A 25,915-nucleotide genomic window follows, 5' to 3' on the forward strand; every position below is an offset into this window, starting at 1 on the left:
TCCCGTCGATGAACAGGTCCCCCATTCTTCCAATCCCCGCCCGATGCCAGCTCTGGAACCCCCCCGTCCATCTTCCCCGGGACAAACCGGTGGTTACCCCTGATCGGGGACCACACCGATGCTCCCGTTGCACCCCGGTGCCGTGTCCACTGGCCCCAGATCCTTAGCGTTGCCGCCACCACCGGGCTCGTGGTATACTTTGTCGGCGAGAGCGGCAGCGGTGCCGTCACCAACGCCCCAAGGCTCGTTCCTTTACAGATGCCATCTCCATCCTCTTCCATGCCGCCCCCTCTCCCTCCATAACCCACTTGCGGATCATCGCCACATTTGCTGCCCAGTAGTAGCTCCCCAGGTTTGGCAACGCCAACCCTCCTCGGTCCCTACTGTGTTCCAGGAACCCTCTCCTTACTCTCGGGGTCTTATTCGCCCACATATCTGCACAGGCTCTTGAAAGAGCGATCAACATAATCCCATTCCTCAGCCTTTTTCCATGCCTTTAAAAAAAAAAAATCCAGTATTTATCTAGTTCCCATTAAAACTTATTATTGATTCTGCTTCCAGCTTGTTTCTGATAAGGTATTTGAAATCCTAACAGCCCACTATTCAAGATAATATCTCCTAATCTCTCATATTCTTTGGTATTGACCACGCTTGTTAGAAACTTGCTAATCGGTGGGAGTTCGACTTATCAGTATATTTCAGAATTTTTTGAACACTGTCAGCTTTCCTTTTAACCTTCTATGACCTAATGGAAAGAACACCAGTTTTCTTAATCTTTCATCTTTGATACTTTTAGTGAATGTCATCTGCCCTCTTTACATAACCTTGACACTTGTCAGTAAAAAAAGTGCCCAAAACAGGCCACAATGGGCATGATCCACCGGCTGAGTTACGCACTCTCTCGAATGTGCTGCGGCCGATGAATTCCGGGAGAGGCCTCTCGTGGGCTTCCCGGCAGTCTTCATGCCTCGCAGGATCCACCCAAACCCCGCGAGGCGTACAAGTCAGAAACACGCCAACAAGGGGCATGACCAAATAGCGCTCGCTGAAGCGGTTTTAAATCGACTTTGGTGACCTCACACGGGATCCAACGTCCTTCCTAGCGAGGCAGCAGCTGGGCGCCATTCAGCATTGGTGCAAACAAGTGTGGATCAGGGGGTCACCCGGACCATCGGAGGCCCCTGGGTGGCTATGGACAGTGCAAGGTATCTCCCTGGCCCTCCCTCTGGAATTCTGGCACCTTAGCACTGCCAAGCTGGCAGGAACACTGCCTGGCTGCCAGGGTAACAGTGCAATGGTGCCCAGGTTCCAGGGTGGCACTGCCGAGGGTCAGCACCCGAGGGGGGACATGCCTATGAAAGGAGAGAGAAGAGGAAGTTTTACGGGTGGGGGTGTGCAGGATAGGTAAGTTGGGGCCTCTGGGTGTTTGGGGGGGGAGGGGGGGTGTTAGGTGGGGGACCAGGGAAGGGAATGGGCCTGTAAGTGGGTGTGGAGGGCTAGCAGAGCGGGGACCTCATAACGGCTGTCATCAGTTGGGGGTGTATTGGATAATGCCCAAGTGTGTGCAAGCGGCGTGTCTCTTTAACCAGTCAAATGCAAGAATCCGCGCAGTCACCAGGAAGTTAGAAAGTAAGATCAAGAGAGGGATAGAGATATGGAGTGAGGAGAACAATAAGGGACAGAAAGAAAAAGTTATTTTTTAAAACTGTGCTTCAATATGATAAGCCAGTGACCTGTTTTTGATATTGTAATGTCACTGTCACCTCACTAAATATTGTGTGAATTTCTTCAAAAATAATCATTATCTATTCTAAAGCTACAGTCGATGAGTCATAAGTGAAGTTGTCATTTAATTTGATTTAATTGCACAAACCAGTGAACTACTTCAACTTGGAGGATTCATCAAAGCTTTGCATTTCAGCAAGTCTTTATCATATTTTTTTTGAATTTTATAGCTGGCTCCTTCCCTTCCACTTCAAGAAGACTTTGTGTTTCATTGGAAGGCCATTACCCATTATTACATTGACACATCAGGTAAGGGCATTTATATAATTTTTGTTTAATTGATTTGTTTTATCCTGTGGGGGCAAATTGTTTCTGTGTATTGCAGTACAAGAAAAATCTTACGGCTAGAGTCCCAACAGAGTCAATTAGGCAAATAACTGGAAACAGTGTGCTACATGAAGTTCCATGGCCTTCCAGCAGACATTTACTGTTCAGTTTCGATTTTTAATTTTAAGCCGAAGTATTAATTGAAGTACTACTCTCATTCTATCTGCATAATTCTGAAGGAAACTTGAGATTATTACAGTAACAGCTAATTTCACAGGCAGCAAGTGCTTTACTCCCAGGAACCATTTGAAAGCAGAATTTGAATTTAGGTGATAGTGAACAAGTGTGTAGAATATTTAAGAGCAGTTGACCGCAAAGGTTGTCCAGCTGTCAGGTCCACTTTCCTTAGCGGCACAGATTTTAGCATGACTGATTTTAACCAGTGCTGGTTGAACACTGCTGTTGGATTAGGAATCCAGAGGCTCGGGCTCATGTTCTGGGGCCCTGCATTCAAATCCCACCACAGAAGCTGGTGAAATTTAAATTCAATAAATAAATCTGGAATAGAAAGTTAGTCTCAGTAATGGTGACCGTGACAACTATTGATTGCTGTAAAAAAAAAAACTCTGGATCGCTAATATCTTTGGGGGAAGGAAATCTGCCATCCTTACCTGGCCTGGCCTACATGTGACTCAGACCCACAGCAACGTGGGTTGACACTTAGCCGCCCTCTGAAATGGCCCAGCTAACCATTCAGTTCAAGGACAATTAGGGATGGGCAACAAATACAGGCCTTGCCAGCGACGTCCACATCACACAAAAGCATACAAAAATGGTCAGCAGAACAGATTACTTGCTTACTAGAGGGGCAGCTAATGCAATGACCAGTTAGAAATTTCCTGATGCATTTGTTCAGTGAAGAGAGACACAACACTGGTAATCAAAATTGAAGTGCAGGAACTGACCAACACCTCGTGGGGAGGTGATAGATTTCTTCAGCTGTCCATATTATTGTAATTTCAAATTTGCAATATTAAATTTTTGTTACGCCAAATCACTTGATGTAACTGTTATGGCAGCCTGGGCTAGAGTACGATCAATCCAAGCCCCACTTGACCCGGAGTCGCAACGTAGTTGAAATTAACTCTTAATTTTAAAAATATCTGAAATCTTTTGTCTTTGACTGCCCAATAACTACAGTCACCAGGTTTGTAAATTTAAACGCAATTAACTTTATTAATAACAATAACTATCATTAAAATAGGCAACAAATACAACAATTCCTATCTAATTTCTAACCCTCCCCTTCAACTCGTCCCGTCCTCTCTCTCTCTCTCTATAGACAAACGGAGGAAAGAGGGTGTAAAAATAACACTAAAAGTAAAGGATTAAAGTTTCCATTTCGGATGGATGTCTTCCAGTTAGATTCTTTCAGTCTAGGCCTTCAATTGAATATCTTTGCTTTCAGGTTTTCATTGTAGACTCATCAGGGTCTCAAGACTTTTCTGCAAACTCAGAAACAGCAGACAGAGTATTACACAGTCTCTCCTCTCAGCATCAGGGAATTTTCTCCTGAAAAAACTCCCAACTGGCAGGACCCTATCGCTGTCTGTTGCCAGGCAGAACACTGTGACTAACCAATCCATTGGTCACAAGCCAACCAATCGAACCAAATCTCTCGGGTGCCATAAAGCCTAAATTCTTCTGTTCAAAATCTAAATCTTCATAGCACAGTATACTTTTTTGCAACTTTTGAGTTCCTCACTTGCCCTGCTCGACTTAAAGGTATACCATCATTAAAGATCCATGGACCAAAAATAATAACGCCAAAGTAAAAGAAATAGGAAATAAGGGAATCAACTGGACGGGCCCTTACATAACTAACATTGTGTTTGGGTTAGGGTACTGTAACCAATGTATTTGCTTTTTCTTGGCTCCATTTCTATCCATTTCTCCTGATTGACTGCAGAGTTCTTACCAAGTGTCCCTATTCAGTTCTCAAACTTGTCACAGGGATGCAAATGTCACATTTTGGATATTGTGGATATATGGGATTTAAGTGCTGCTTTAGTTTATTAAATTTATTGCTTTTGACCTTTTGTTTTCTAATATGCCTTCATTCAATTCTTCAGAGGCCTGACTTGTTTTCTAATTCAAAATTGGTTGTTTATGTCAAAAATGCATTACATAGTATTTGGGGGAGATGGTGACATAGTGGTCACATCTTGGACAATAATACAGAGCCCCAGGTAATGCTCTGGATTCATGGGTGAATTTGGTCAATAACCAATCTCAACTATCATTCATTGTCGTAAAAAAAAAACCATCATATTCACGATTGTCCTTTTGAGTATAAAATCTGCCATCCTTGCCTACTTGTGACTCCAGATCCACAGCAATGTGGTTGACTCTTAATTGCCATCAGAAATAGCCTAGTAAGAGCAATTAAGGATAGGCAGATCCCATGAAAGAGGATGAAACAGATAAAAATCTGATTTTGAATTGCAAAGCACCTTTAATTAAATGAAAGGTTCTGATCTTGAGAGCTACAATTTAACCAGAAATATGACTGGTTAGGTGGACAAGCAATGGAAAAGTATCTTCTTCTAGTATAATGAATGTATGAAATCTTTTTTTTTTTGCTATTAAAAAGCTTTGTAAAATGAGCATTAATGATGAATCTTGCCTGTGCTTATGCTGTGGCTGCAGATTAGTTCCTGGTTCTTTTCAAGTCAGCAGCAGTAAAATGGTCTCTTGGAGGAAAATATTTAAATATTTTCTTTTTAAGAATCAGTTGGTTGAGTCGTAACTTTAGCTCCAACACAGTCACTTTTTGGATGTCACTGACATTCTGGCAATGATATGCATTAGTCCACTGCGTAGCACTTTTTATTTGGACGTGCCCCAGTATTTGCATTGGCCATCATTATCCATGTCCTGTGCTTGGGCTTTGCCAGTGGGGCTGTTGATCAAAAGTATTTAATCTTTGCATCCTTAAATGCAGGTTAAATTGTGTGGATGCCATTTGGAGCTGTAGCATATTATTTCAGGCCCTGCCGCTTGTTTGTTTTAATTTGATAATTAAATCTTTTAGGCATCTATGATTAAACGTATCACTAGCTGATACTATACTTGTGCTAGAAACTAGCAGGTCAACATCTTCAATTTCAAAAATAATTTTATTCTTAAAACTAAATTTATAGAATGGCTATATGTGACAAAATTTGCATGCTTTGATTAGGTACCCTTGCTTAAGCTTGATATTCAAAGTTAATGCGATGTTTGGTGAATCATTCGTTCCAGCATCAAATAACATATACCTTGTCCCCTTTTTTTCTCATTTTTAGCACCATCTTGGCATTATTGCCAGATAAACAAAGGAGAGTTGGACTTGTTGTTCTATAATCCTCATTCTTTGAATACAATTAGTCCTCTTCTACCAAAGGTTGTTCTTCTACACCATTGTGCATAGCTCTCATTTTGAGCATGTAGGTATTTGTTTAACTTTTGCTGAATATATTTTTGTTTGCAAAGCTAATATTTCCAACGGTTTCATCATTAAAAAACCTGGATCTCATATGGAGTCATGGCACACAAGTAGGAGGTGATCATTGGGCTGTTGAGTATACAGTGAATAAAATTTTAACAAGTTACAATTATTTCTGTGACTTTCCCCTATTCTCACTTCCTATCCCCTGTTGGATATAATATTTAACAGATATAAAGGAGGACACCAGGCTTCACTAAAGCTCAATTTTTCTTACCTCAATATGATTGCTATTTGATTAGATGTTCATTTTTAAGAAAACATGGGAACTTACAAACTGTAAAACATAAACTGTTCTGTTTCTTGTCAGATGATAAAGCTCCAGTAACAGATACAAACATCCCATCACATCTGGATCAGATGCTGGATACCTTGGTTCAGGAGGAAAATGAAAGGGAATCTGGGGAGACCGGGCCATGCATGGAGTACTTACTGCATCACAAGATTTTGGAGACTCTGTACACATTGGGAAAAGCTGATGTATGTTTTAAGCACCGATGCTGAATTGTTCCTTTCTCTCAATCATGCTGAATAATATCGCAGGTTTGAAAATATTTTGGAAGACCTTGCATGAGGTGAATCATTGGTCAAGCAGCTGCATAACAACTAAAAGTAAAAATGTAGATTATGAATAGACATTTTGGATATGACCGTCCAATATAAATTTTAATTTATTATTTTAGTAAAATTCTGGTCAGCACTTCCCTTATAAATGTAACTTAATTTCACTCAGGATGTTGTAAAGACAGGCTAGTTATTGTACTTTGTTACACACATTAAGTTAGTTTCTAAACAATTCAACACTTAATTTGCTAGTCCATTTGTCCCAAGATAATATCGAAATTAAAATGGATGAACACTTTCAGAAACTTGTGGAATCTCACCGCCAGAATTGAATACGTGAATTTTGGTATCAAAACCACTTGGTTGCACCCATTAAGAGGGAGGAAGTATTTAGGTGGTAATCAAACTGATTCCCTGTTGTGATGTAGAGTATTCCATGATACTATTCTTCAAAGGACATAGACAAATTGGTGGAGTGGGCGCAGAAAGGTGGGAGGTGAAGTTCAATGCGAACTGTGAGGTGATGCATTTTGGCAGGAATATAATGCTGAAGCAACGTAAAATAAGGGATACAATTCTAAAAGGGGTGCAGGAGAAGAGGGACCTGGGTATTTTGGATCATTGAGGGTGGCAGGATAGGTGGGAAGAGCAGTTAATAAAGCCTATAGTATTTTGGGCTTCATTAATAGGGGCAGAGAGTAGAAGAGCAAGAAAGTATGCTGGGCATATACTGGTTAGACCTGAGCTGGAATATTGTGTACAGCTTTCTGCATCATGCGATAGGACGGATGTGAAAGCATTGGAAAGAATGCACAATAGGTTTAGAAGAATGGTTCCAGGGATGAGAATCTTTAGATTCTCACCTGAGGCCTGTTAAGGGGCACAAAGGTACACATTGTTTTCTTCTCTTTGAAGTTTTAGTGTGAGTCATCCTAAAGTCTGTATAAAAGACAGACAGAAAGCACACATTAGTAAGCATTGCGCAGGTCAAGGAGTCACAGCCTGAGTGAGAGAGATACAGACCGAGTGAGAATTTGGTAATCTGGTGCAGTGAGGTAACCAGGAAAGGTAAGTGGTTAATCTAATTTTGCTGTTTTTCAGTTAAAAGTGCAGTGTAGATTAGTGTCTGATTGGCTGAAGCTGCCCCCACCCTAATTGCTGAGAGGCAGTTATCTGGCAGTCACCTGAGGCCTGTTAAGGGGCACAAAGGTACACATTGTTTTCTTCTCTTTGAAGTTTTAGTGTGAGTCATCCTAAAGTCTGTATAAAAGACAGACAGAAAGCACACATTAGTAAGCATTGCGCAGGTCAAGGAGACACAGCCTGAGTGAGAGAGATACAGACCGAGTGAGAATTTGGTAATTTGGTGCAGTGAGGTAATTCAGTGAAGAGTGGGAAAAGGTGCTTTTTCCCTACTGTTTTGTTCTCTCTCTTTCTTCGGGCCTAATTTCGGGAGCCGTTCGGAGGAGGAGGAGCAGTCTCTGTGAGTATAAAAACCTAACAGTAACTTCCTGTTTTCCAGTTGTTTTTTTTTCCCAAAAGTGACGTCAGAGGGAAGCTGTGATCTGAGTGGTTGATAGCAAATCTGCCCCAAATTTAAAAAAAAAACACAGCTATACTCATAAACTTAAAGTAAACGAATTAATTAATTAGTGATGGCTGGTCAGGTGATGTGCTTGAGCTGCTTGATGTGGGAGCTGGCAGATCCCATTGCGAGCTGCAGCGACCACATCTGCAGTAAGTGTTGGCTGCTCGAAGAGCTCCGGCTCAGAGTTGATGAGCTGGAGTCTGAGCTTCAAACACTGAGGCACATCTGGGAGGGGGAGACTTACCTGGACACTGTGTTTCAGGAGGCAGTCACACCTGTCAGAGTAAGTAGTTTAAATCCTGCCAGTGGCCAGGGACAGCAGGGTGTGACTGCAAGTCAGGCAGGTAAAGGGAACCAGCAGTCAGGAACTCGGGAGCCTCAGCCCTTGACTCTGTCCAACAGGTATGAGGCACTTGCTCCCTGTGTAGATGGCGAACAGGGCTGCAGGAAGGATGAGTCAGCTGACCAAGGCACCATGGTTCAGCAGGCCATTCAAGGGGAGGGAGTAAATAGGCAAGTTGTAGTTGTAGGGGATTCTAGTATCAGGGGGATAGATAGTATCCTTTGTGAGCAGGATAAAGAGTCCTGCATGGTATGTTGCCTGCCCGGTGCTAGGGTGCGGGACATCTCTGACCTGCTTGAAAGGATACTGGAGAGGGAGGGGGAGGATCCAGTTGTTGTGGTCCATGTCGGTACCAACAACATAGGCAAGTCTAGGAAAGAGGACCTGTTTAGAGATTATAAAGAGCTAGGATTCAAATTAAAAAACAGGTCCTCAAGGGTCATAATCTCAGGATTACTGCCCGAGCCACCTGCAAATTGGCATAGGGAGGCAAGAATCAGGGAAGTTAACACGTGGCTGAAAGAGTGGTGTGGGAAAGAGGGGTTCCTTTTCATGGGACACTGGCATCAGTTTTGGGACAGGGGGGACCTATACCGTTGGGATGGTCTCCACCTGAACTGAGCTGGGACCAGTGTTCTGGCGAAAAGAATAAATAGGGTGGTCAATAGGACTTTAAACTAAAGATTGGGGGGGGAAGGGAAAGTCAGGGAACCAAGAGGTGAAGTAATCAGTGGGAAGCGTAGCTGCTTAGGTATACAAAAAAGCACGAAAAGACAAAACTCAGGAGATGTTACGATAGTCCCCATCCCACAAAATATGACAGTGTATGGAAAGGCTCAGTAAACCAAGGTCCACCACACTAAGAAAACAAAAAGGGACGGTCAATAGAGAATTAAAGGTGCTATATTTAAATGCGCGCAGTGTACGGAACAAGGTAGATGAGCTTGTGGCCCAGATTGTGACTGGCAGGTATGATGTGGTAGGCATCACAGAGACATGGTTGCAGGGGGTTCAGGACTGGCATTTAAACATCCAGGGATTCACAACCTATCGAAAAGACAGGGAGGTGGGCAGAGGGGGCGGGGTTGCCTTGTTAATTAGGAATGAAATTAAATCAATAGCACTAAATGACATAGGGTCAGATGATGTGGAGTCTGTGTGGGTAGAGTTGAGGAACCACAAAGGCAAAAAAACATAATGGGAGTTATGTACAGGCCTCCTAACAGTGGCCAGGACCGGGGGCACAAAATGCACCGCAAAATAGAAAGTGCATGTCAGAAAGGCAAGGTCACAGCGATCATGGGGACTTCAATATGCAGGTGGACTGGGTAAATAATGCTGCCAGCGGACCCAAGGAAAGGGAATTCATTGAATGTTTACAGGAGGGCTTTTTGGAACAGCTTGTGATGGAGCCCACGAGGGAACAGGCCATTCTGGACTTAGCGTTATGTAATGAGCCAGACTTGATTAAAGATCTTAAAGTAAGGGAGCACTTAGGAGGCAGTGATCATAATATGGCAGAATTCAATCTCCAATTTGAAAGAAAGAAGGTAGAATCAGATGTAAAGGTGTTACAGTTAAATAAAGGTAACTATAGGGGCATGAGGGAGGAACTGACGAAAATCCACTGGGAGCAGAGCCTAGTGGGAAAGACAGTAGAACAGCAATGGCAGGAGTTTCTGGGAGTAATTGAGGACACAGTACAGAGGTTCATGCCAAAGAAAAGAAAGGTTATCAGAGGGGGGATTATGCAGCCATGGCTGACAAAGGAAGTTAGGGAATGCATCAAAGCAAAAGAGAAAGCCTATAATGTGACAAAGAGTAGTGGGAAGTCAGAAGATTGGGAAGGCTACAAAAACAAACAGAGGATAACAAAGAGAGAAATAAGGAAAGAGAGGATCAAATATGAAGGTAGGCTAGCCAGTAACATTAGGAATGATAGTAAAAGTTTCTTTAAATGCATTAAAAACAAACGGGAGGCAAAAGTTGACATTGGGCCGCTCCAAAATGACGCTGGTAATTTTGTGATGGGAGACAAGGAAATAGCTGAGGAACTAAATAAGTACTTTGCGTCAGTCTTCACAGTAGAAGACATGAGTAATATCCCAACAATTCCGGAGAGTCAGGGGGCAGAGTTGAATATGGTAACCATCACAAAGGATAAAGTGCTAGAGAAACTAAGAGGTCTAAAAATTGATAAATCTCCGGGCCCAGATGGACTACATCCTAGAGTTCTAAAGGAGATAGCTGAAGAAATAGTGGAGGCGTTAGTTATGATCTTTCAAAAGTCACTGGAGTCAGGGAAAGTCCCAGAGGATTGGAAAATCGCTGTTGTAACCCCCCTGTTCAAGAAGGGAACAAGGAAAAAGATGGAAAATTATAGGCCAATTAGCCTAACCTCGGTTGTTGGCAAGATTCTAGAATCCATTGTTAAGGATGAGATTTCTAAATTCTTGGAAGTGCAGGGTCAGATTAGAACAAGTCAGCATGGATTTAGTAAGGGGAGGTCGTGCCTGACAAACCTGTTAGAGTTCTTTGAAGAGATAACAAATAGGTTAGACCAAGGAGAGCCAATGGATGTTATCTATCTTGACTTCCAAAAGGCCTTTGATAAGGTGCCTCACGGGAGACTGCTGAGTAAAATAAGGGCCCATGGTATTCGAGGCAAGGTACTAACGTGGATTGACGATTGGCTGTCGGGCAGAAGGCAGAGAGTTGGGATAAAAGGTTCTTTTTTGGAATGGCAACCGGTGACGAGTCGTGTCCCGCAGGGTTCAGTGTTGGGGCCACAGCTGTTCTCTTTATATATTAACGATCTAGATGACGAGACTGGGGGCATTCTGGCTAAGTTTGCCGATGATACAAAGATAGGTGGAGGGGCAGGTAGTATGGAGGAGGTGGGGAGGCTGCAGAAAGATTTAGACCGTTTAGGAGAGTGGCCCAAGAAATGGCTGATGAAATTCAACGTGGGCAAGTGCGAGGTCTTGCACTTTGGAAAAAAGAATAGAGGCATGGACTATTTTCTAAACGGTGACAAAATTCATAATGCTGAAGTGCAAAGGGACTTGGGAGTCCTAGTCCAGGATTCTCTAAAGGTAAACTTGCAGGTTGAGTCCGTAATTAAGAAAGCAAATGCAATGTTGTCATTCATCTCAAGAGGCTTGGAATATAAAAGCAGGGATGTACTTCTGAAGCTTTATAAAGCATTAGTTAGGCCCCATTTAGAATACTGTGAGCAATTTTGGGCCCCACACCTCAGGAAGGACATACTGGCACTGGAGTGGGTCCAGCGGAGATTCACACGGATGATCCCAGGAATGGTAGGCCTAACATACGATGAACGTCTGAGGATCCTGGGATTATATTCATTGGAGTTTAGGAGGTTGAGGGGAGATCTAATAGAAACTTACAAGATAATGAATGGCTTAGATAGGGTGGATGTAGGGAAGTTGTTTCCATTAGGGGAGACGAGGACCCGGGGGCACAACCTTAGAATAAAAGGGAGTCACTTTAGAACAGAGATGAGGAGAAATTTCTTCAGCCAGAGAGTGGTGGGTCTGTGGAATTCATTGCCACAGAGGGCGGTGGAGGCCAGGACGTTGAGTGTCTTTAAGACAGATGTTGATCAATTCTTGATTTCTCGAGGAATTAAGGGCTATGGAGAGAGAGCGGGTAAATGGAGTTGAAATCAGCCATGATTGAATGGTGGAGTGGACTCGATGGGCCGAATGGCCTTCTTCCGCTCCTATGTCTTATGGTCTTATAGATATGCCAAAGTTTGATTACAGAACAATGACTGCAAGGTCTTGAAGCTTTTAAGGCATTCTGTGAATCTGAAAGGCACTGTATAAAATCCAGTTTTTCTTGTTCAAAAAGGATCTTCTCATGTCTACAGAAGCTTTCAATGCAATAAAATTGTTCAAGTAGAATGAAGGATCTCTGAATGCACACCATTAGAGATTTGCATTGTTCAGTAGAATCCACATAATTCTTAGCTGATCTCAACCAACCACTGACATTAATTCCTGGCATTCCTAACATTAATTAGGGTGGCACGGTGGATCAGTGGTTAGCACGGATGCCTCACAGCGCCAGGGGCCTGGGTTCAATTCCAGCCTTGGGTGACTGTTTGACATTGGAATGTTTTCCCCATGCCTGTATGGATTGTCTCCAGGTGCTCCGGGTTGGGTCCCTCCCACACCCCACCCACCCACACCCCAAAGATGTGCAGGCTAGGTGGATTCGCCATGCTAAATTGCCCATTAGTGTCCAAAGATGTGCAGGTTAGGTGGGGTTAAGGGTATAGGGCGGGTGAGTGAGCCTAGGTAAGGTGCTCTTTCAGAGGGTTGGTGCCGACTCGATGGGCCGAATTGCCTCCTTCTGCACTGTCGGCGCTCTATGGCCCAAGCAAACACCTTCATCAAATTTTAAGTTTAAAACAGGTGTAGATGTATGTGTATTCAAATATATTTAACAGTCTGTTTTGAGTTAATAATCATAGAATTTACAGAGCAGAAGGAGGCCATTCGGCCCATCTAGTCTGCACCGGCTCTTGGAAAGCCCTGAAAAATAGACAACATCAACAATAAATTTATCCTACAGTGAGAAAGCTAAGAAAGTTTGGGTACTTACCAAGTTATCCAACATTGTTTCACGTAGGGGGATGGATGAGTGCTGGCGGAGTTGGGTTTTACTCGAGGTTGGTAGGGGATTTTTGAGGACTATCAGTAGGACGCTTTGCAGCATTCTTTGAAAGATTATTTGCAGTGGGCCTTTAAAATTTTCCCAATGAGAACTGCACTTTGATATTTACTTTTCTTTGTAGAGCTCCCTGTAACAGTGGGCTGCATTGTTAATACTTCGACTCACTCTTGAACTATGTTCTCTGTCAGGGTCTTCATCATCAAGATGGGCATTGCCTCTTCAAGCTTTTTCAAGGCATTGATTTTGAGCTCCATGTCTTGGTTGGCTGCTTTTGCTCATCCTCCCCCATCAGTCCTCCGTTGTTCCATTTCTTTAATCAAAACCTCTGTGAGAGACGAGTAATTCTGCAAAATCCTTGCTGTTAGCTCATCCAATCCTTGGTGTTTAGCTCATCCAATCTAATTTGCATCCTGTCTTTTTGACGGCTTTTTGCTGCCTTTTCTCAACAGACAGCACTTCATGATCACTAGCTTTTATTGATTCACCATGAATGAATTTAATGGGAAAAATTTATGAATAGCACCACGACAATTCAAGACAACCAAGATGGCATTGGGAAACAACTGCTGTGTTGCCCAGTTCAGCTGATCACAATGTTGATGTACAAACGGCCCCTGCGCGCACTCTATCCATCTGCAGAAAACAATGGAGCCTTTACCCAGTGCTCTTTAAAGGGACCACTGGAGACCATGACAAAGCATTGTGCTGGGGTCAAGCACAAATAAAAATCTTGGCTGCTTCCAGTCTGTCTGAGGGTAGGGCACCCTCCAGAGATTGCCTGCTTCCCACTTCACCCAAGACTCAGCTCTTGGAAGCTCAACATGGAAGTAAGACGGGAATGCCCAGATGTACGGGTTCAGATGTACAACACAATGCAGCACAAATGCAGGGTATTGGAGAGCAATGTACATGCAGAAACAGCATTTTGTGGAATGACATTAAGTGAGGACTTCCGGTACTTAATTTAATTGTATGCATTGATAAAATGACTGAATCAGTAAAATTATTGGTATGTAACCTTCAGATTAGTTGGGTGGAATCTTATTTTTTCAAAGTGTCAAGCCCAGACTGAAAACCGGTGTGTAACTCTCCAGCTGCAGAAACCAGTTTTCTCCCCAGATTTTAAGAATAAAATAAGTGGGCAGTGTTTATGCTGTCAGGCTGGCCGGGGGGAGCTGGGTAGAGTCAGCACATGCCTCCACAGAGATCAGAACCCTCCACCCTCAGTTTCCCCCTCGCCAACCAACTGGACAATCATCGGGAGCGCACCATCACCACTGCGGACGTATCACCGTCGTTCCCCCTCCCCTCTCAGTGCTCCCTACCCCCTTGCCTGTAAGTTGTGAGCCTGAACCTCATGACATCACCAGCGAGGGGACAGGGAAAATTGGGAAACAAATCTCTCTGGAGAGAGTCACATTTCCCGATTCACTCTGGACTTTCTGCCCCCCCCCCCCCCCACATTGATGTTCTCTCTGACGTTGAATGTGGGCTGGAAATCGGCCTGTTATTTAATTAGTTAGTACCAACTATGAATCAAAAATAAAAATATTGTTCAAATTATACTGCTAAAAATGTTATGTGGAAATGTCTGTTACATTTCTTCTATCTGTTCATCATTATTACAAATTGTTATTTTGTATGCTTGAATTTATGACTATGTGACTAATATAGACAGCACTGAAATATTTTTATGGAGGAGTGAATTTAATTATACCCTTAGTTGTTTTGTTTAATAAATATAATATATTTTCTTCCCAACTTCTTTCATTCATGCATATACATGTGGCTGAATGAGTAATCCAGAGACCCAGGTCAAACCTCACCCCAGCAGATGGTGAAATTTAAAAATCTGGAATTAAAAGCTTAACGATGACCATGAAAGCATTGTTGATTGTTGTAAAAGCCCATCTGGTTCACTAATGTCCTTTAGGGAAGGAAATCTGCCACCCTTACCTGGGCAGGCCTTCATGTGACTCCAGACCAACAGACACTGAAATGGCCCAGCCAGCAACTCAGTTCAACAATTCGGGATGAGCAATAAATGCTGCCCTGCAGCGATGCCCACAATACACGAACGAATAAAAAAATATATGCAGAATTCCAAAAGTATAACCTCAAGACTTCTCTGAAATGAGCAGAATAATTAGGCTGGTGACCAGATTTCTTTCAAGAAAATGTTGGCTCAATATTGTTAAGCCAGATTATCCCATTGCCCTAAGTATTGAAACAAAATCAGTGTCATTCCAGTTAACTGTCTGCATTATACACTAACTAGGAAGGTGCTAATATCATGAAATTTGAATGATTTGTTGGATTTAATTTCCCTAAAGTGTGTTTAATTTTTCATTGTTACTTTCTGTGTGGTTTGTAGTGCCCGCCAGGAATGAAGCAACAGGTCCTGATTTTCTATACAAAATTACTAGGAAGGATCAAACAACCTCTGCTGCCACACATAAATGTCCACAGACCCGTCCAGGTATGATCTTTCTACAACATCTGAACATGACAGCTGCAGATATTCTGCCACAGTGATGTGCTGAATATTTTTGGAATTGTATCAATGCATGTTTTCTGTGATGTAAGCAGGTGAACTGTCAGCAGGTCTAGTTTGAGTGGAAAATATTATTAAAAAAACTTAAGGTAACGTTTGGCAGTTAATCCAGAAATGAAGACACAATTCTTCAAATTCCCTTATCTTACAAAGAGGTCGCTCTTGCTACCCCTAGGCTTGGTGGATAATTACTCTGTCCAGCATAGAGCTAAGTCATACAAATAAGGAAGATCCCAGCTTGAACATATTCTGTGAAGAGCTAGATCACCATTACCTGTACAGCAGATGTTGCATGGATTTAGTAATTGTGCCAGACTAGGCAGGAAAATTTGCTTCTGTTTGCGATGCAGTGACCCACACTGCAAGGTATGGTTTTGAGAATGTCAGTTGCACACTGGTTCAAAGTCCACTGTTACAGCCCCAACAATCCAAACGTGCATGTGAAGAAAATCTCTTTGGGAGGAGTACCAGGAAATGGGCAGCAGTGTGCCATTGCCTATTGAACAAACTTGGCTGTCTCACTTGGGCATGGGGAATAGATTCTTCAGCAAGGCTGCTGGCATTCGAGGAGCTGTATATCAGCATGAATTATTGGATTAAAGATTGGGGTATTGCGGAAAAAGGAGAACAATTCAGAAACTAAAGCCCATTTTCAATTACCCTGGCATCAAATAATGTTGTGATAAATGAGTAAACTGGTGAGCATTTATCAATTTGGCAAACTGGTATGTTTCACTACCATATTGACTGAAATTGACTAAAAGATTGAACCTAAGTTCTCCCTCATCCATATGAATCTGTACCTGTTTATTTAGTGCAAATGTACAATATATTTTTATTTGAAAAACCCACTTTTCTGTTACATATTTTTTCTATAGAAATTAATTCGACTTTGTGGTGAAGTTCTCGCTGCCCCAACAGAAAATGAGGAAATACAGTTTCTCTGTATAGTCTGTGCAAAATTGAAACAAGATCCCTATTTGGTCAACTTTTTTCTCGAGGTTTGTATGCCATACTGTAGCCATTTTTATAAAGCTGTGAACCTATTGCATAGTTCTTGATTGCTGCTTTTATTATCTTTGGGTTTCTTAAATAATTTATGTAATGCATTATTGACCAGAAAAAAGCTTGAATAGAAAAATTATGCCTGACACCTCTTCCATTTCCCAATAGGTTACATATTGTAATGCATATAGAGTATATAGAGCATACAGTGCAGAAGGAGGGCATTCGGCCCATCGAGTCTGCACCGACCCACTTAAGCCCTCACTTCCACCCTATTCCCGTAACCCAGTAACCCCTCCTAACCGTTTTAGACACGAAGGGCAATATAGCATGGCCAATCCACCTAACCTGCACGTCTTTGGACTGTGGGAGGAATCCGGAGCACCCGGAGGAAACCCACGCAGACACTGGGAGAACGTGCAGACTCCGCACAGACAGTGACCCAGCAGGGAATCGAACCTGGACCCTGGCGCTGTGAAGCCACAGTGCTAGCCACTTGTGCTACCGTGCTGCCCACTGTGCTACTGTGCTTACTCCAGTATTGAGTACATTTCCAGCTTTCATATTAAGTATGCAGTTAAGGGGGATCATGTGATGTGAGTGCACGAGCAGTTGTATTTTTGCAAGCTCTGGCTCTACTTGTCTTTCAGTCCTTTATTTTATCCTAATGCACATTCCATTATCATTTTTTGGGGTACATGTCTGGCGCTATGTCCCTGGATGATCCTGGTCGGAGTTTGGTGACAGGGAGCCAAGTTGAATCAGATAGAATCGTTGTTTGATTGAGGTGGTCTTGGATGGTTTGGGTAGGATCCAACTTGCATTGGAGGTTTTGCTGGTGAGCAGACCAAGCCTCGGAGGTGCTGTTTGCACCGGGATGATGGCTAACGTTGCGAATGATGTTTTGGATTCTGATCTCCGCTTCGTAGAAATCCTACTGCATGGTGTGACGTCTATCCTGACCGATTCGGGAAGTGTGAGTCGCAATTGAGCATGGCCAATTCAGCTAGCCTGCATATCATTGAACTGTGGGAAGAAACTCGAGCACCTGGTGGAAACCCACGCAGAGAACATGCAAACTCCATACAGTCACCAAAGCCAGAATTGAACCCGGGTCCCCTGGTGCTGTGAGGCAGCAATGCTAACCACTGTGCCACCATGCTGCCCTTTATTTGTTAGCTTGAAAATTATGTTCATTAAAATCCAATTGGTTCACTTTCCAACAGAAAGAGAATCTGTCATCCCTATCTAGTTTGAGCTACATGATCTATACCATATGCTGCACTACTAATGCTTTCTGAAGTAGCCAAGCAAGCCGGTGAAATAATTTGTACCAGGCCTCTGACTATAATTTTTGATCATGCCTGTCAAATTCAACAATATATATTAGATACAAAAGTATTTTTTAATATTTAGTTTTTATTTATGGCAGACTTTGAGCACTGGCCAAGCAGCAGCATGAGCATAACTACCGACAACACAGTAAACATCTCTGTTCTGGAGGCTGTACTTTCTGTTGTGAAAAGTTTCATGTAGCTCCCCATCGACCGACAGACTTTCTCCTTTTATGCCTTTTCTTTCCACTGATATGTGACGGCTCTTCTGTGACTCCTTTTTATTTCTCTGCTTTTCCATGAACTTTATAGCACTTCTCTAAAGGGATGATGTCCTTGTATCTAGCACATAAATATCAGTTACTTCTTACCCAACATATTCTATCCCTAGATGATAGCAGCTGAGATCTAGGAACCATACCACTTGCATGTCCACAAATCCCAGCGTTTTCCAGAAGTATATCCACGCAGCAGGGTACTTTGTTATAAAATATCATCAGTTAGAGTGTTCCAAAACATTGATTAGTTATTTCAAAATATGATGTTCCAAACCTACATTATTATGTTCAACTTTCACACAGTTACAGCAAACTTAGTGTTATCAAAAACACATGCAAAACTCCCATCTATTTCTGCAGTTATCCTGGTTAAATTGTGCTATCCTGGTTTCCTGCATTCGCCCCAAGTTATTATCCAACAAAGTTTAACATTGTTATTGATAAATCCAATAGGAATTTCAGGAGAAATGTATTTATCCAAGGAGTGGTGGGGCTGTGGAATTCGTTACCACAGGGAGTAGTTGAAGAATTTAAGGGGAAGTCACATAGGCTAGTGCCTAATAGATGAATTGTTCCCTGAGCTTGAATTGCACTACATTAGGATAGCATAGAAGAATTAAAATGAAATAAATCACTGTGGAAGTGGAAAAAGAAAATGAAGTTGTGAGGGATGAAGGTGTTTGACAAAGCATGTACCTAATCTGTTTTTTGTTCCTCTCAATGTGGAGGAGACAAAGCCATGGATGGCATATAAATTATGCAATTAGTGGGTGAAGTACAGATAAATTCTTGTCTTGTTAAGATTGGTTGCTTAAATTAATAATTGACGTCAATGGCAAACTGATGCATATTTAGCTGCAATCATAATGTTTGTAAAAATAGACTTCTCAACAATCCAAATTACAGTATTACTGTACAAATTTATTCTTGTTCTGAAATTTCCTGGTTGTAGGTAGACCTCCAGATAGAACATAAAAGATTTTTTACCCAGTCGGTACTAATTTATTTTTACCTTTGATCAACTTGCCTAAAAATCAGACCTGCATTATTGTTCACTGAGGAGGAAACCACGCAGATTAGATTTTTTTTTCAGAATAGAACAACCTAGCTTTCCAAATACTTACTGTGTAAAATGTTCATTTTAAATTGGCCAGAAATCAAAAGGATCCTTATCGCAATACCCAACTTGGTGTTTGAAAATTGCATGCTTTAGACATAAGAGACATTGGACACGATTTAGCAGAACAAAGCAGCATCCATTTTGGGCGTGTTTATTGGGGTGTTTCTCGGCAAGGAACGCCTTGCCAAGTCTGCACTTGCCTCATTTCCTCAGGTCGCCAGTGCAGGACGAGTATTATTCACGGATCAGGGCGCCATTTTTAAATACCAACCGCTCTCTAGACTCCTCTCAGCCACACACACACCCCTCCCCATATCCCTTAAGGACAAGGCATCCGCGGGCCTGAACCCGGCATCCGGGCAACGCACCCTGGCAGTATCTCTGCCAGCCTGACTGTGCTAGGGTGCATGGGTGGCAGTGCCACAGGGCCAAGGTGCCTGGGTACCAGTAGGAGTGCCAGGGTACCACCCTGCCCAGCGCCCGACCACCCATTGGACACCCAATGGCCTGGGAGACGCCTAGGTGCCGTTAAGTCTGGTCCACCTTTGTGGAAACCAGTGCTAAATGGCACCCTGGCGAGGTCTCCCAGGTGAGGCTGTTATTTCCCGGGCTCCAGGAAAATACGGCGCAGACATATGTAAATGAGCTGAATGATTTGTTTAAGTGTGATGATCTGGTTAATCTGGATCTCGTGCATAGAGGGCAAGATCCAGATCGCGACGTCTCGTGAGTTCTCATTAAATGTCATGAGGCATTTCGAGCATCGCAAATCTTGTGAGAGCCTCTCCTGAGATTCAATGGCTTTGGCGTGTCACCACGTCAGGCGTGATGAGGCCATTAATTTGCACCCATTGTGGTCTTTCTGTTGACAGCTTGTGCTTAATAAACCTTCCAACCATTTTTATAATCCGTGCTTCATAGGTTTCATAGAATTTACAGTGCAGAAGGAGGCCATTCGGCCCATCGAGTCTGCACTGACCTTTGGAAAGAGCACCCCACTTAAGCCCACACCTCCACCCTATCCCAGTAACTCCACCCAACATTTTTGGACACTAAGGGCAATTTAGCATGGCCAATCCACCGAACCTGTCTTTGGACTGTTGGAGGAAACCGGAGCACCTGGAGGAAACCCACGCAGACACGGGGAGAATGTGCAGACCCCACACAGACAGTGACCCAGCCGGAAATCGAACCTGGGACCGTGGAGCTGTGAAATGACAGTGCTAACCACTGTGCTACCGTGCCTCCACAGATCGAAGGATTTTTCTACACTAAAATCTGGGGTTTTTTATATTTACAGGATTTATCATGATTACATTTGGCATTGGTTTCGATTTTATACATATGAAATGTTACACTACAGGATCAATGTTGATCTCTCCAGGACAAAGACATAAGGCGGAGTTCTCCTGTGCGCCTGGTAAATTGTCCCTGGTATCTTAGCTGGTGCTCACCATGGTAGGTTGGGAAACTTGCTGAAGACTGGCATGGAACTGATTTTTCATTCCGCTAATTGGATGCAGATGAAGGCCTGACTGGAATCTCCCCGGTGCCGGGGCTCAGCTGAACAACGCCTCAGCAGTTCAGGATGGAAGCCACCAGCAACCTTGGATCCCGAAACACCACAGCAGTGAATGAAGGGAGCATCTACAGGCTGATCTTTCAGATTCGCTGTCATCAAGGACGTCGATCTTACAGCCTCAGAAGATTATTGGAGACCCATCTTCATTTGTAGGAGGTCCACCTTCTTTCTTCAATAGTGGGTTAATGATGTTGGGCGCCTTTTCAATATAGCACCCGGATGCAATAGTGGACTTGCGTACCATTCGGCCTGGCCCGCAACTGAATACAGCACAAAGTACTGGTTGCATAATAGATGAGGTCAGAGCCAAAAGATATGGGCTACGATTCTCCGTTTCTGAGACTAAGTGTTGCCACCAATGCAGAATCCGTGGACTTTTATGACAGAAAAATCTGTGCCGCACCTGCACCAATTCAGCTACTGTTGAGGCTAGCACCGGTGCCGCATGGAGCGCAATCAATTCCAATGAAAAACGGTGCAGGATTCGCCGGGTCCGTGATTGAATCTCAGAAGGCTGACAAGCTGCAGCCGCATATACACATTACAATTCAAAATGGGCTGTTAGCGGTGTGTGCAGCTGCATGGCTGCCTTGCCAGCTGCAGCAATGGTGTTCCAGGCCCGACCACCCCGGCCCTGGCAGAAGCCCCCCTGCCAGCGACACAACTGTCAGCAAACTATGGCGAAGTTTTAACATCTACCATACCCCGTATCTCCCTCAGCAGTCGCCACGCCGGATTCACGATTTTTAAAAGAATAAGTGAACAACGCCGTTGGAAAGTCAGCCCATTGGAGGTGGAGAATCGCAGAGGCCCCGGAGACTAATGGGTCGGGCCTGCTAATATGCAAACGGTGTCCACTATACGTGCGTTCCGGAATGCGTTGAAGCCGTTCTGAAGGTGCTGCAGCATTGCGATTTGGCGTCAAATCGGCGCCTGCCACTATTTCGGCGTCGGAACCGATTCTCCACCCAATCGCCTTTCCCGATGTTGCCGTCGGCTAATGGAGAATCCTGCCCATGTTTTCTTGCCGGCCTCTGCAGCGGGAAACACCGGGGGCGGGATTCACTCAGCCCACGCCGGGTCAGAGAATCGCTGGGCTGGGCGCAATGCCGCTCCAACGCTGATTCTCTGGTGAGCAGAGAGTCGGCACGGCGCCGGTCGGCGGGCTGCTCTACATGCCCCCCCCCCCCCCCGATTGGCGGGCGGGCCTCTTTTGCTCCGCGCCGGCCCCTGTAGCCGTACGCCATGTTGCGTCAAGGCCAGCGCGGACAAGGAAGCCACCGCGCATGCGCACAATCCCGCCGGTCGCAGTGCACATTCGCGCTGGTCGCAGCGTACATACGCAGACCCGTGGCGCCCATTTGAGGTCGGTATCGGCAGCTGGAGCGGCGTGGATCGCTCCAGTGCCGTGCTGGCCTCCTGTAGGCCACAGAATCGCTGCTCCTGGGGGCCTGTTGACGCCGTCATAAAATGCAACGGTGTTTACGGGATCAGAGAATCCCGCCCCCCCCCCCCCCCCCATCTCCCTGTCACTGCCATGAGACTTAGTCCTCTTAGGACTTAGTCCTCAGATGGGAGAATTTCACCCATAGTGAAACTGAAGTCACCGTTGCGAAGTGTAATGACTTTGCTTTAGGTCGGGTGTCACAGTGGTTAGCACTGCTGCATCACGGCGCCTTGTACCCATGTTCGATCCAAGCTCCAGGTCACTGTCCGTGTGGAGTTTGCACATTCTCCCCACAACCCCAAAGATTTGCAGGGTAGGTGAATCGGCCACGCTAAATTTCACTTTAATTGGAAAAAAAGAATTGGGTACTCTTATTTTTTTTAAAAATGACTTTGCTTTAGCTCATGGTTTGATCCCATCTATGATAGATGAACTTGCATTGATCCTGCAGTACTTATAACCAAACTGAAGGTTTAAAAAATGCAATTACAATATTTACTAATACTTCAGTTTACTTAACAAAATCGGTTTATGTTTCTGTCAATCATCTGTTAAAATCAGTGAAGAATTAGAAGTGATCTAGTTTACGTTTTCTAAACTTGAATAAAATATTTTGCAGTTTGGCATTATTTCACGTACAACCCTTTAGGCGAGGAAGCATGAGGGACTTTGTTGCACCAGTCTGATCTGAATGTGACCCAGGGATGAATGGCGCTTGCCACACTGAGCTGCACCACTGTGCAACTTTGAACCCGGGTGACATGTTCCTAGTTATGCTCTCTTCATTTTTGTTAATGTATTGTGATTGAATATTTTGGGTCTGTATGTTTGGAAAGGTCTGTGTCTAGTGCTGTTGCCTTTTTGACCAAAATCAGGACACCCAAGATTTCTTTGGTATTACAAACATGCGATGCATGGAAGTTGATGATGTGGATTTAAATTTTGTTTATGGCTTCTGAAATTCCACAATGTGCACCTAAGTTTGGCACCGCCAATTTGAAACCTAATTCCATATATTTGCTTGAAGTACTTTTAAATTAAAATACCCAGTACTGAGATGATTCCATCCATTCACAAAATCCATGCAATGAGCTGCCAGCAGCTGCATATTTAAGTTTGTGGCTTAAATCCTGTTCCAAATATAAAAGTGTTCAATTTCCCAGTATTGTCCTGCTTCACCTAGATCATAAACAATTATTTTTTACTTCAAATGTGATGTAGCATGACCCGATTTACAACTGCTGTTCTGAATGCTTAGTGGGGTTTTGAATTAAATATGCTTAAAAGATCCCCTGATCAAAGCTTAGGCTTGTTATGAACCTTCTAAAATTTGATTGAGTACCAAGAAAAATGGCTGATCACATCCTTGCTTTTTCTATTTACATCTGCCTAATTGATGAAAATAGACCAGCATGCTCCAAAAGCTTTCTACATCTTCTCCTTTAATGTGGCCTGTGGGTAAGTTGATGGAAACTATAATTTCATGCTGTGAGAGTGGTACCATAAATGTTCATCCTTCTTGAGAGCTTGCTTGAACAGATCAATGTTTTGTTTGTATAGTACTGATTCAACAAACCAGAGCCTTAATTACTCTCCTGGGCTGCTTAGATTTTTCTTCAGCTGTACTCTATGAATCAAATGTTTTCTTTTTCTAGAACAAATCTCCAACAAGAGGTGCCAGTTCACGGAAAACAGAAGTAGACATTCCAAACAAAACAAGCGTGCCTGAAGACCTGGCATCAGGAACTGAGCAAGCCCGATCGTCTGAATCCGACACGAGTACAGGATCTTGCAATGCTTCCTGTAGAGCTGTGATCAGCCCATTGAACAGCAGCAGCAAGTCATCTCAACACAGCACTGATCAATCTGCATCATTAGATTCCATGACCCTTTCCCCACAAACAGCCGCTGCAAGGTCCTCTGATCACAATCAAAACCAAAATTATAATCTGGTGAATTCATTAATAAACCTCAGTAAAAGCCCGGTAGGTGTACTTTTAATTGTACATGGAGATCATTTTCATTTAATGCTGTAGTTGTGCGATTTTGTTAACTTGTTCATGGTCAGATTTTTATGGCGGTACTTTTGGAACAAATTGAGAGAATATCTAAATATGGTATACGGCAGCACCTGCCTTGGTATTATAATAAGAAAAATAAACAATTAATTTACTCTGAAGTGGAAAGCATTTTGGCGGGGAAAAACAATAGTGCAATAATGGGGTTCACATTAATTTCAGCATTCTAGTTTAATGTTTTGACAAACATGTTAGTTAGCATCCACCTGTTTTCAAAAACTTGCTACTACCACCATCATATGCACTGATGAACATCTAGGTGCCAAATTTGAAATTCAGCAGCCAGTTGGAAGCCTCATCAGCCGGGTGTCGGCCAATGAGAGCACCACTGAAGCACATGTCATGGCACTTGTCAATTTTGCACCATGAGTTTGCACTTCGCCACAGTTGCAGAGGGTAAGTCATGGTGTCCTCAATGGGAGAAGAGGTTGCAGCAGGGTCTGACTCCAGTGCAAAGCCTCTTTAATTTGACCCATTCTACACGTGGGAGGACAAAGCCTGGGATTCCCAACGTGGGATCATCAACCAAGTGCTCATTCTGGGCTGTGTTGTTGGTGTTGTGCCACAGGTCCTTCCACAGGCCCACTGCAGAACTGCCTAGCTCAGCAGGTTGGTCCAGATGGGCCACCTTGAGATGTGGCATTTGCTGGGTGATGTCTTCTACCAGTGGCAGATCCAGATTCTTGTGCACTCTTTCTCACAATCATGCTGTGCTCGCTACACAACGGAACTGTGGCGGCGCAGTGTTGCACAGCACAGGTAGCCAATTTGTGTTTGTTAACCGGATTACTCTTTAGCTTCTTCATGGTCTCATTTAGCTGGATACCTACCAGTTTGCAGTGCACAGAGCTCTTCCTGATCATAGAATTTACAGTGCAGATGGAGGCCATTCGGCCCATCAAGTCTGCACCGGCCCTTGGCAAGAGCACCCCACTCAAGCACACACCTCCCCCACCCCATCCCCTTAACTCAGTAACCCCAATTAATCTTATTTTTGGACACTAAGGGCAATTTAGCATGGCCAATCCACCTAACCTGCACATCTTTGGACTGGGAGAGAAAACCGGAGCACCCGGAGGAAACCCACGCAGACACGGGGAGAAGGTGCCGACTCCGCACAGACAGTGACCCAAGCCGGGAATCGAACCTGGGACCCTGAAGCTGTGAAGCAACTGTGCTAACCACTATGCTACCGTGCTGATGGCCAGAAGTGCAGAATTCAGCTACTGAGCAGCAGGGAGCCAAAGAGGAGGTTCTTGAAGTTCTGGTGTTGGTTCCCAAAGAGGTTCCTGCTAATTTGCTGAAGAGATTATTGCGAATAGCTGAAACTTGCTGAAGTCCACTTACAAAATTTATGCTAGAAAAAAACGTCTACTTATTTAACTTTTTAAACTATTTTTCTGAAATGCATTTACTGGACGTGGGAGTCTCAAGTTAGGCCAGCATTTATTGCCCATGCCTAGTTGCCCTTCAGAAGGTGGTGGTGCCTTCTTGAACTGCTGCAGTCCCTGAGGTATGGGTACACCCACAGCGATGTTAGGGAGGGTGTTCCAGGATGTTGCCCCAGTGACAGTGATGGAACGGTGAGATATTTCCAAGTCGGTGTGATGAATGACTTGGAGATGAATCTCCAGGTGGTGGGGCTCCCATGGTGCTGCTCTTATCCTTCTAGATGGTAGTGGTTGTAGATTTGGAAAGTGCTGCCTCAGGACCTTTGGC

The 25,915-nt window shown here is 43.8% G+C and overlaps 1 protein-coding gene across 3 annotated transcripts in view; it reads left to right on the forward strand.

Moving 5' to 3' along the window:
- fhip2a (FHF complex subunit HOOK interacting protein 2) overlaps positions 1 to 25,915 on the forward strand; it is a 103,070-nt gene that overhangs the window by 33,171 nt on the left and 43,984 nt on the right. For all 3 annotated transcript variants that reach the window (XM_072479456.1, XM_072479454.1, XM_072479455.1), the window contains exons 2-6: positions 1,956 to 2,034; positions 5,910 to 6,079; positions 15,173 to 15,277; positions 16,231 to 16,353; positions 23,774 to 24,103. In XM_072479456.1, coding sequence (XP_072335557.1) covers positions 5,960 to 6,079; positions 15,173 to 15,277; positions 16,231 to 16,353; positions 23,774 to 24,103 — 678 coding nt within the window. In that variant the 5' untranslated portion in view covers positions 1,956 to 2,034; positions 5,910 to 5,959. The remainder of the gene's footprint in view (positions 1 to 1,955; positions 2,035 to 5,909; positions 6,080 to 15,172; positions 15,278 to 16,230; positions 16,354 to 23,773; positions 24,104 to 25,915) is intronic.

This window comes from Scyliorhinus torazame, chromosome 16 (assembly GCF_047496885.1).
Source record: "Scyliorhinus torazame isolate Kashiwa2021f chromosome 16, sScyTor2.1, whole genome shotgun sequence".
Classification (NCBI taxonomy): domain Eukaryota; kingdom Metazoa; phylum Chordata; class Chondrichthyes; order Carcharhiniformes; family Scyliorhinidae; genus Scyliorhinus; species Scyliorhinus torazame.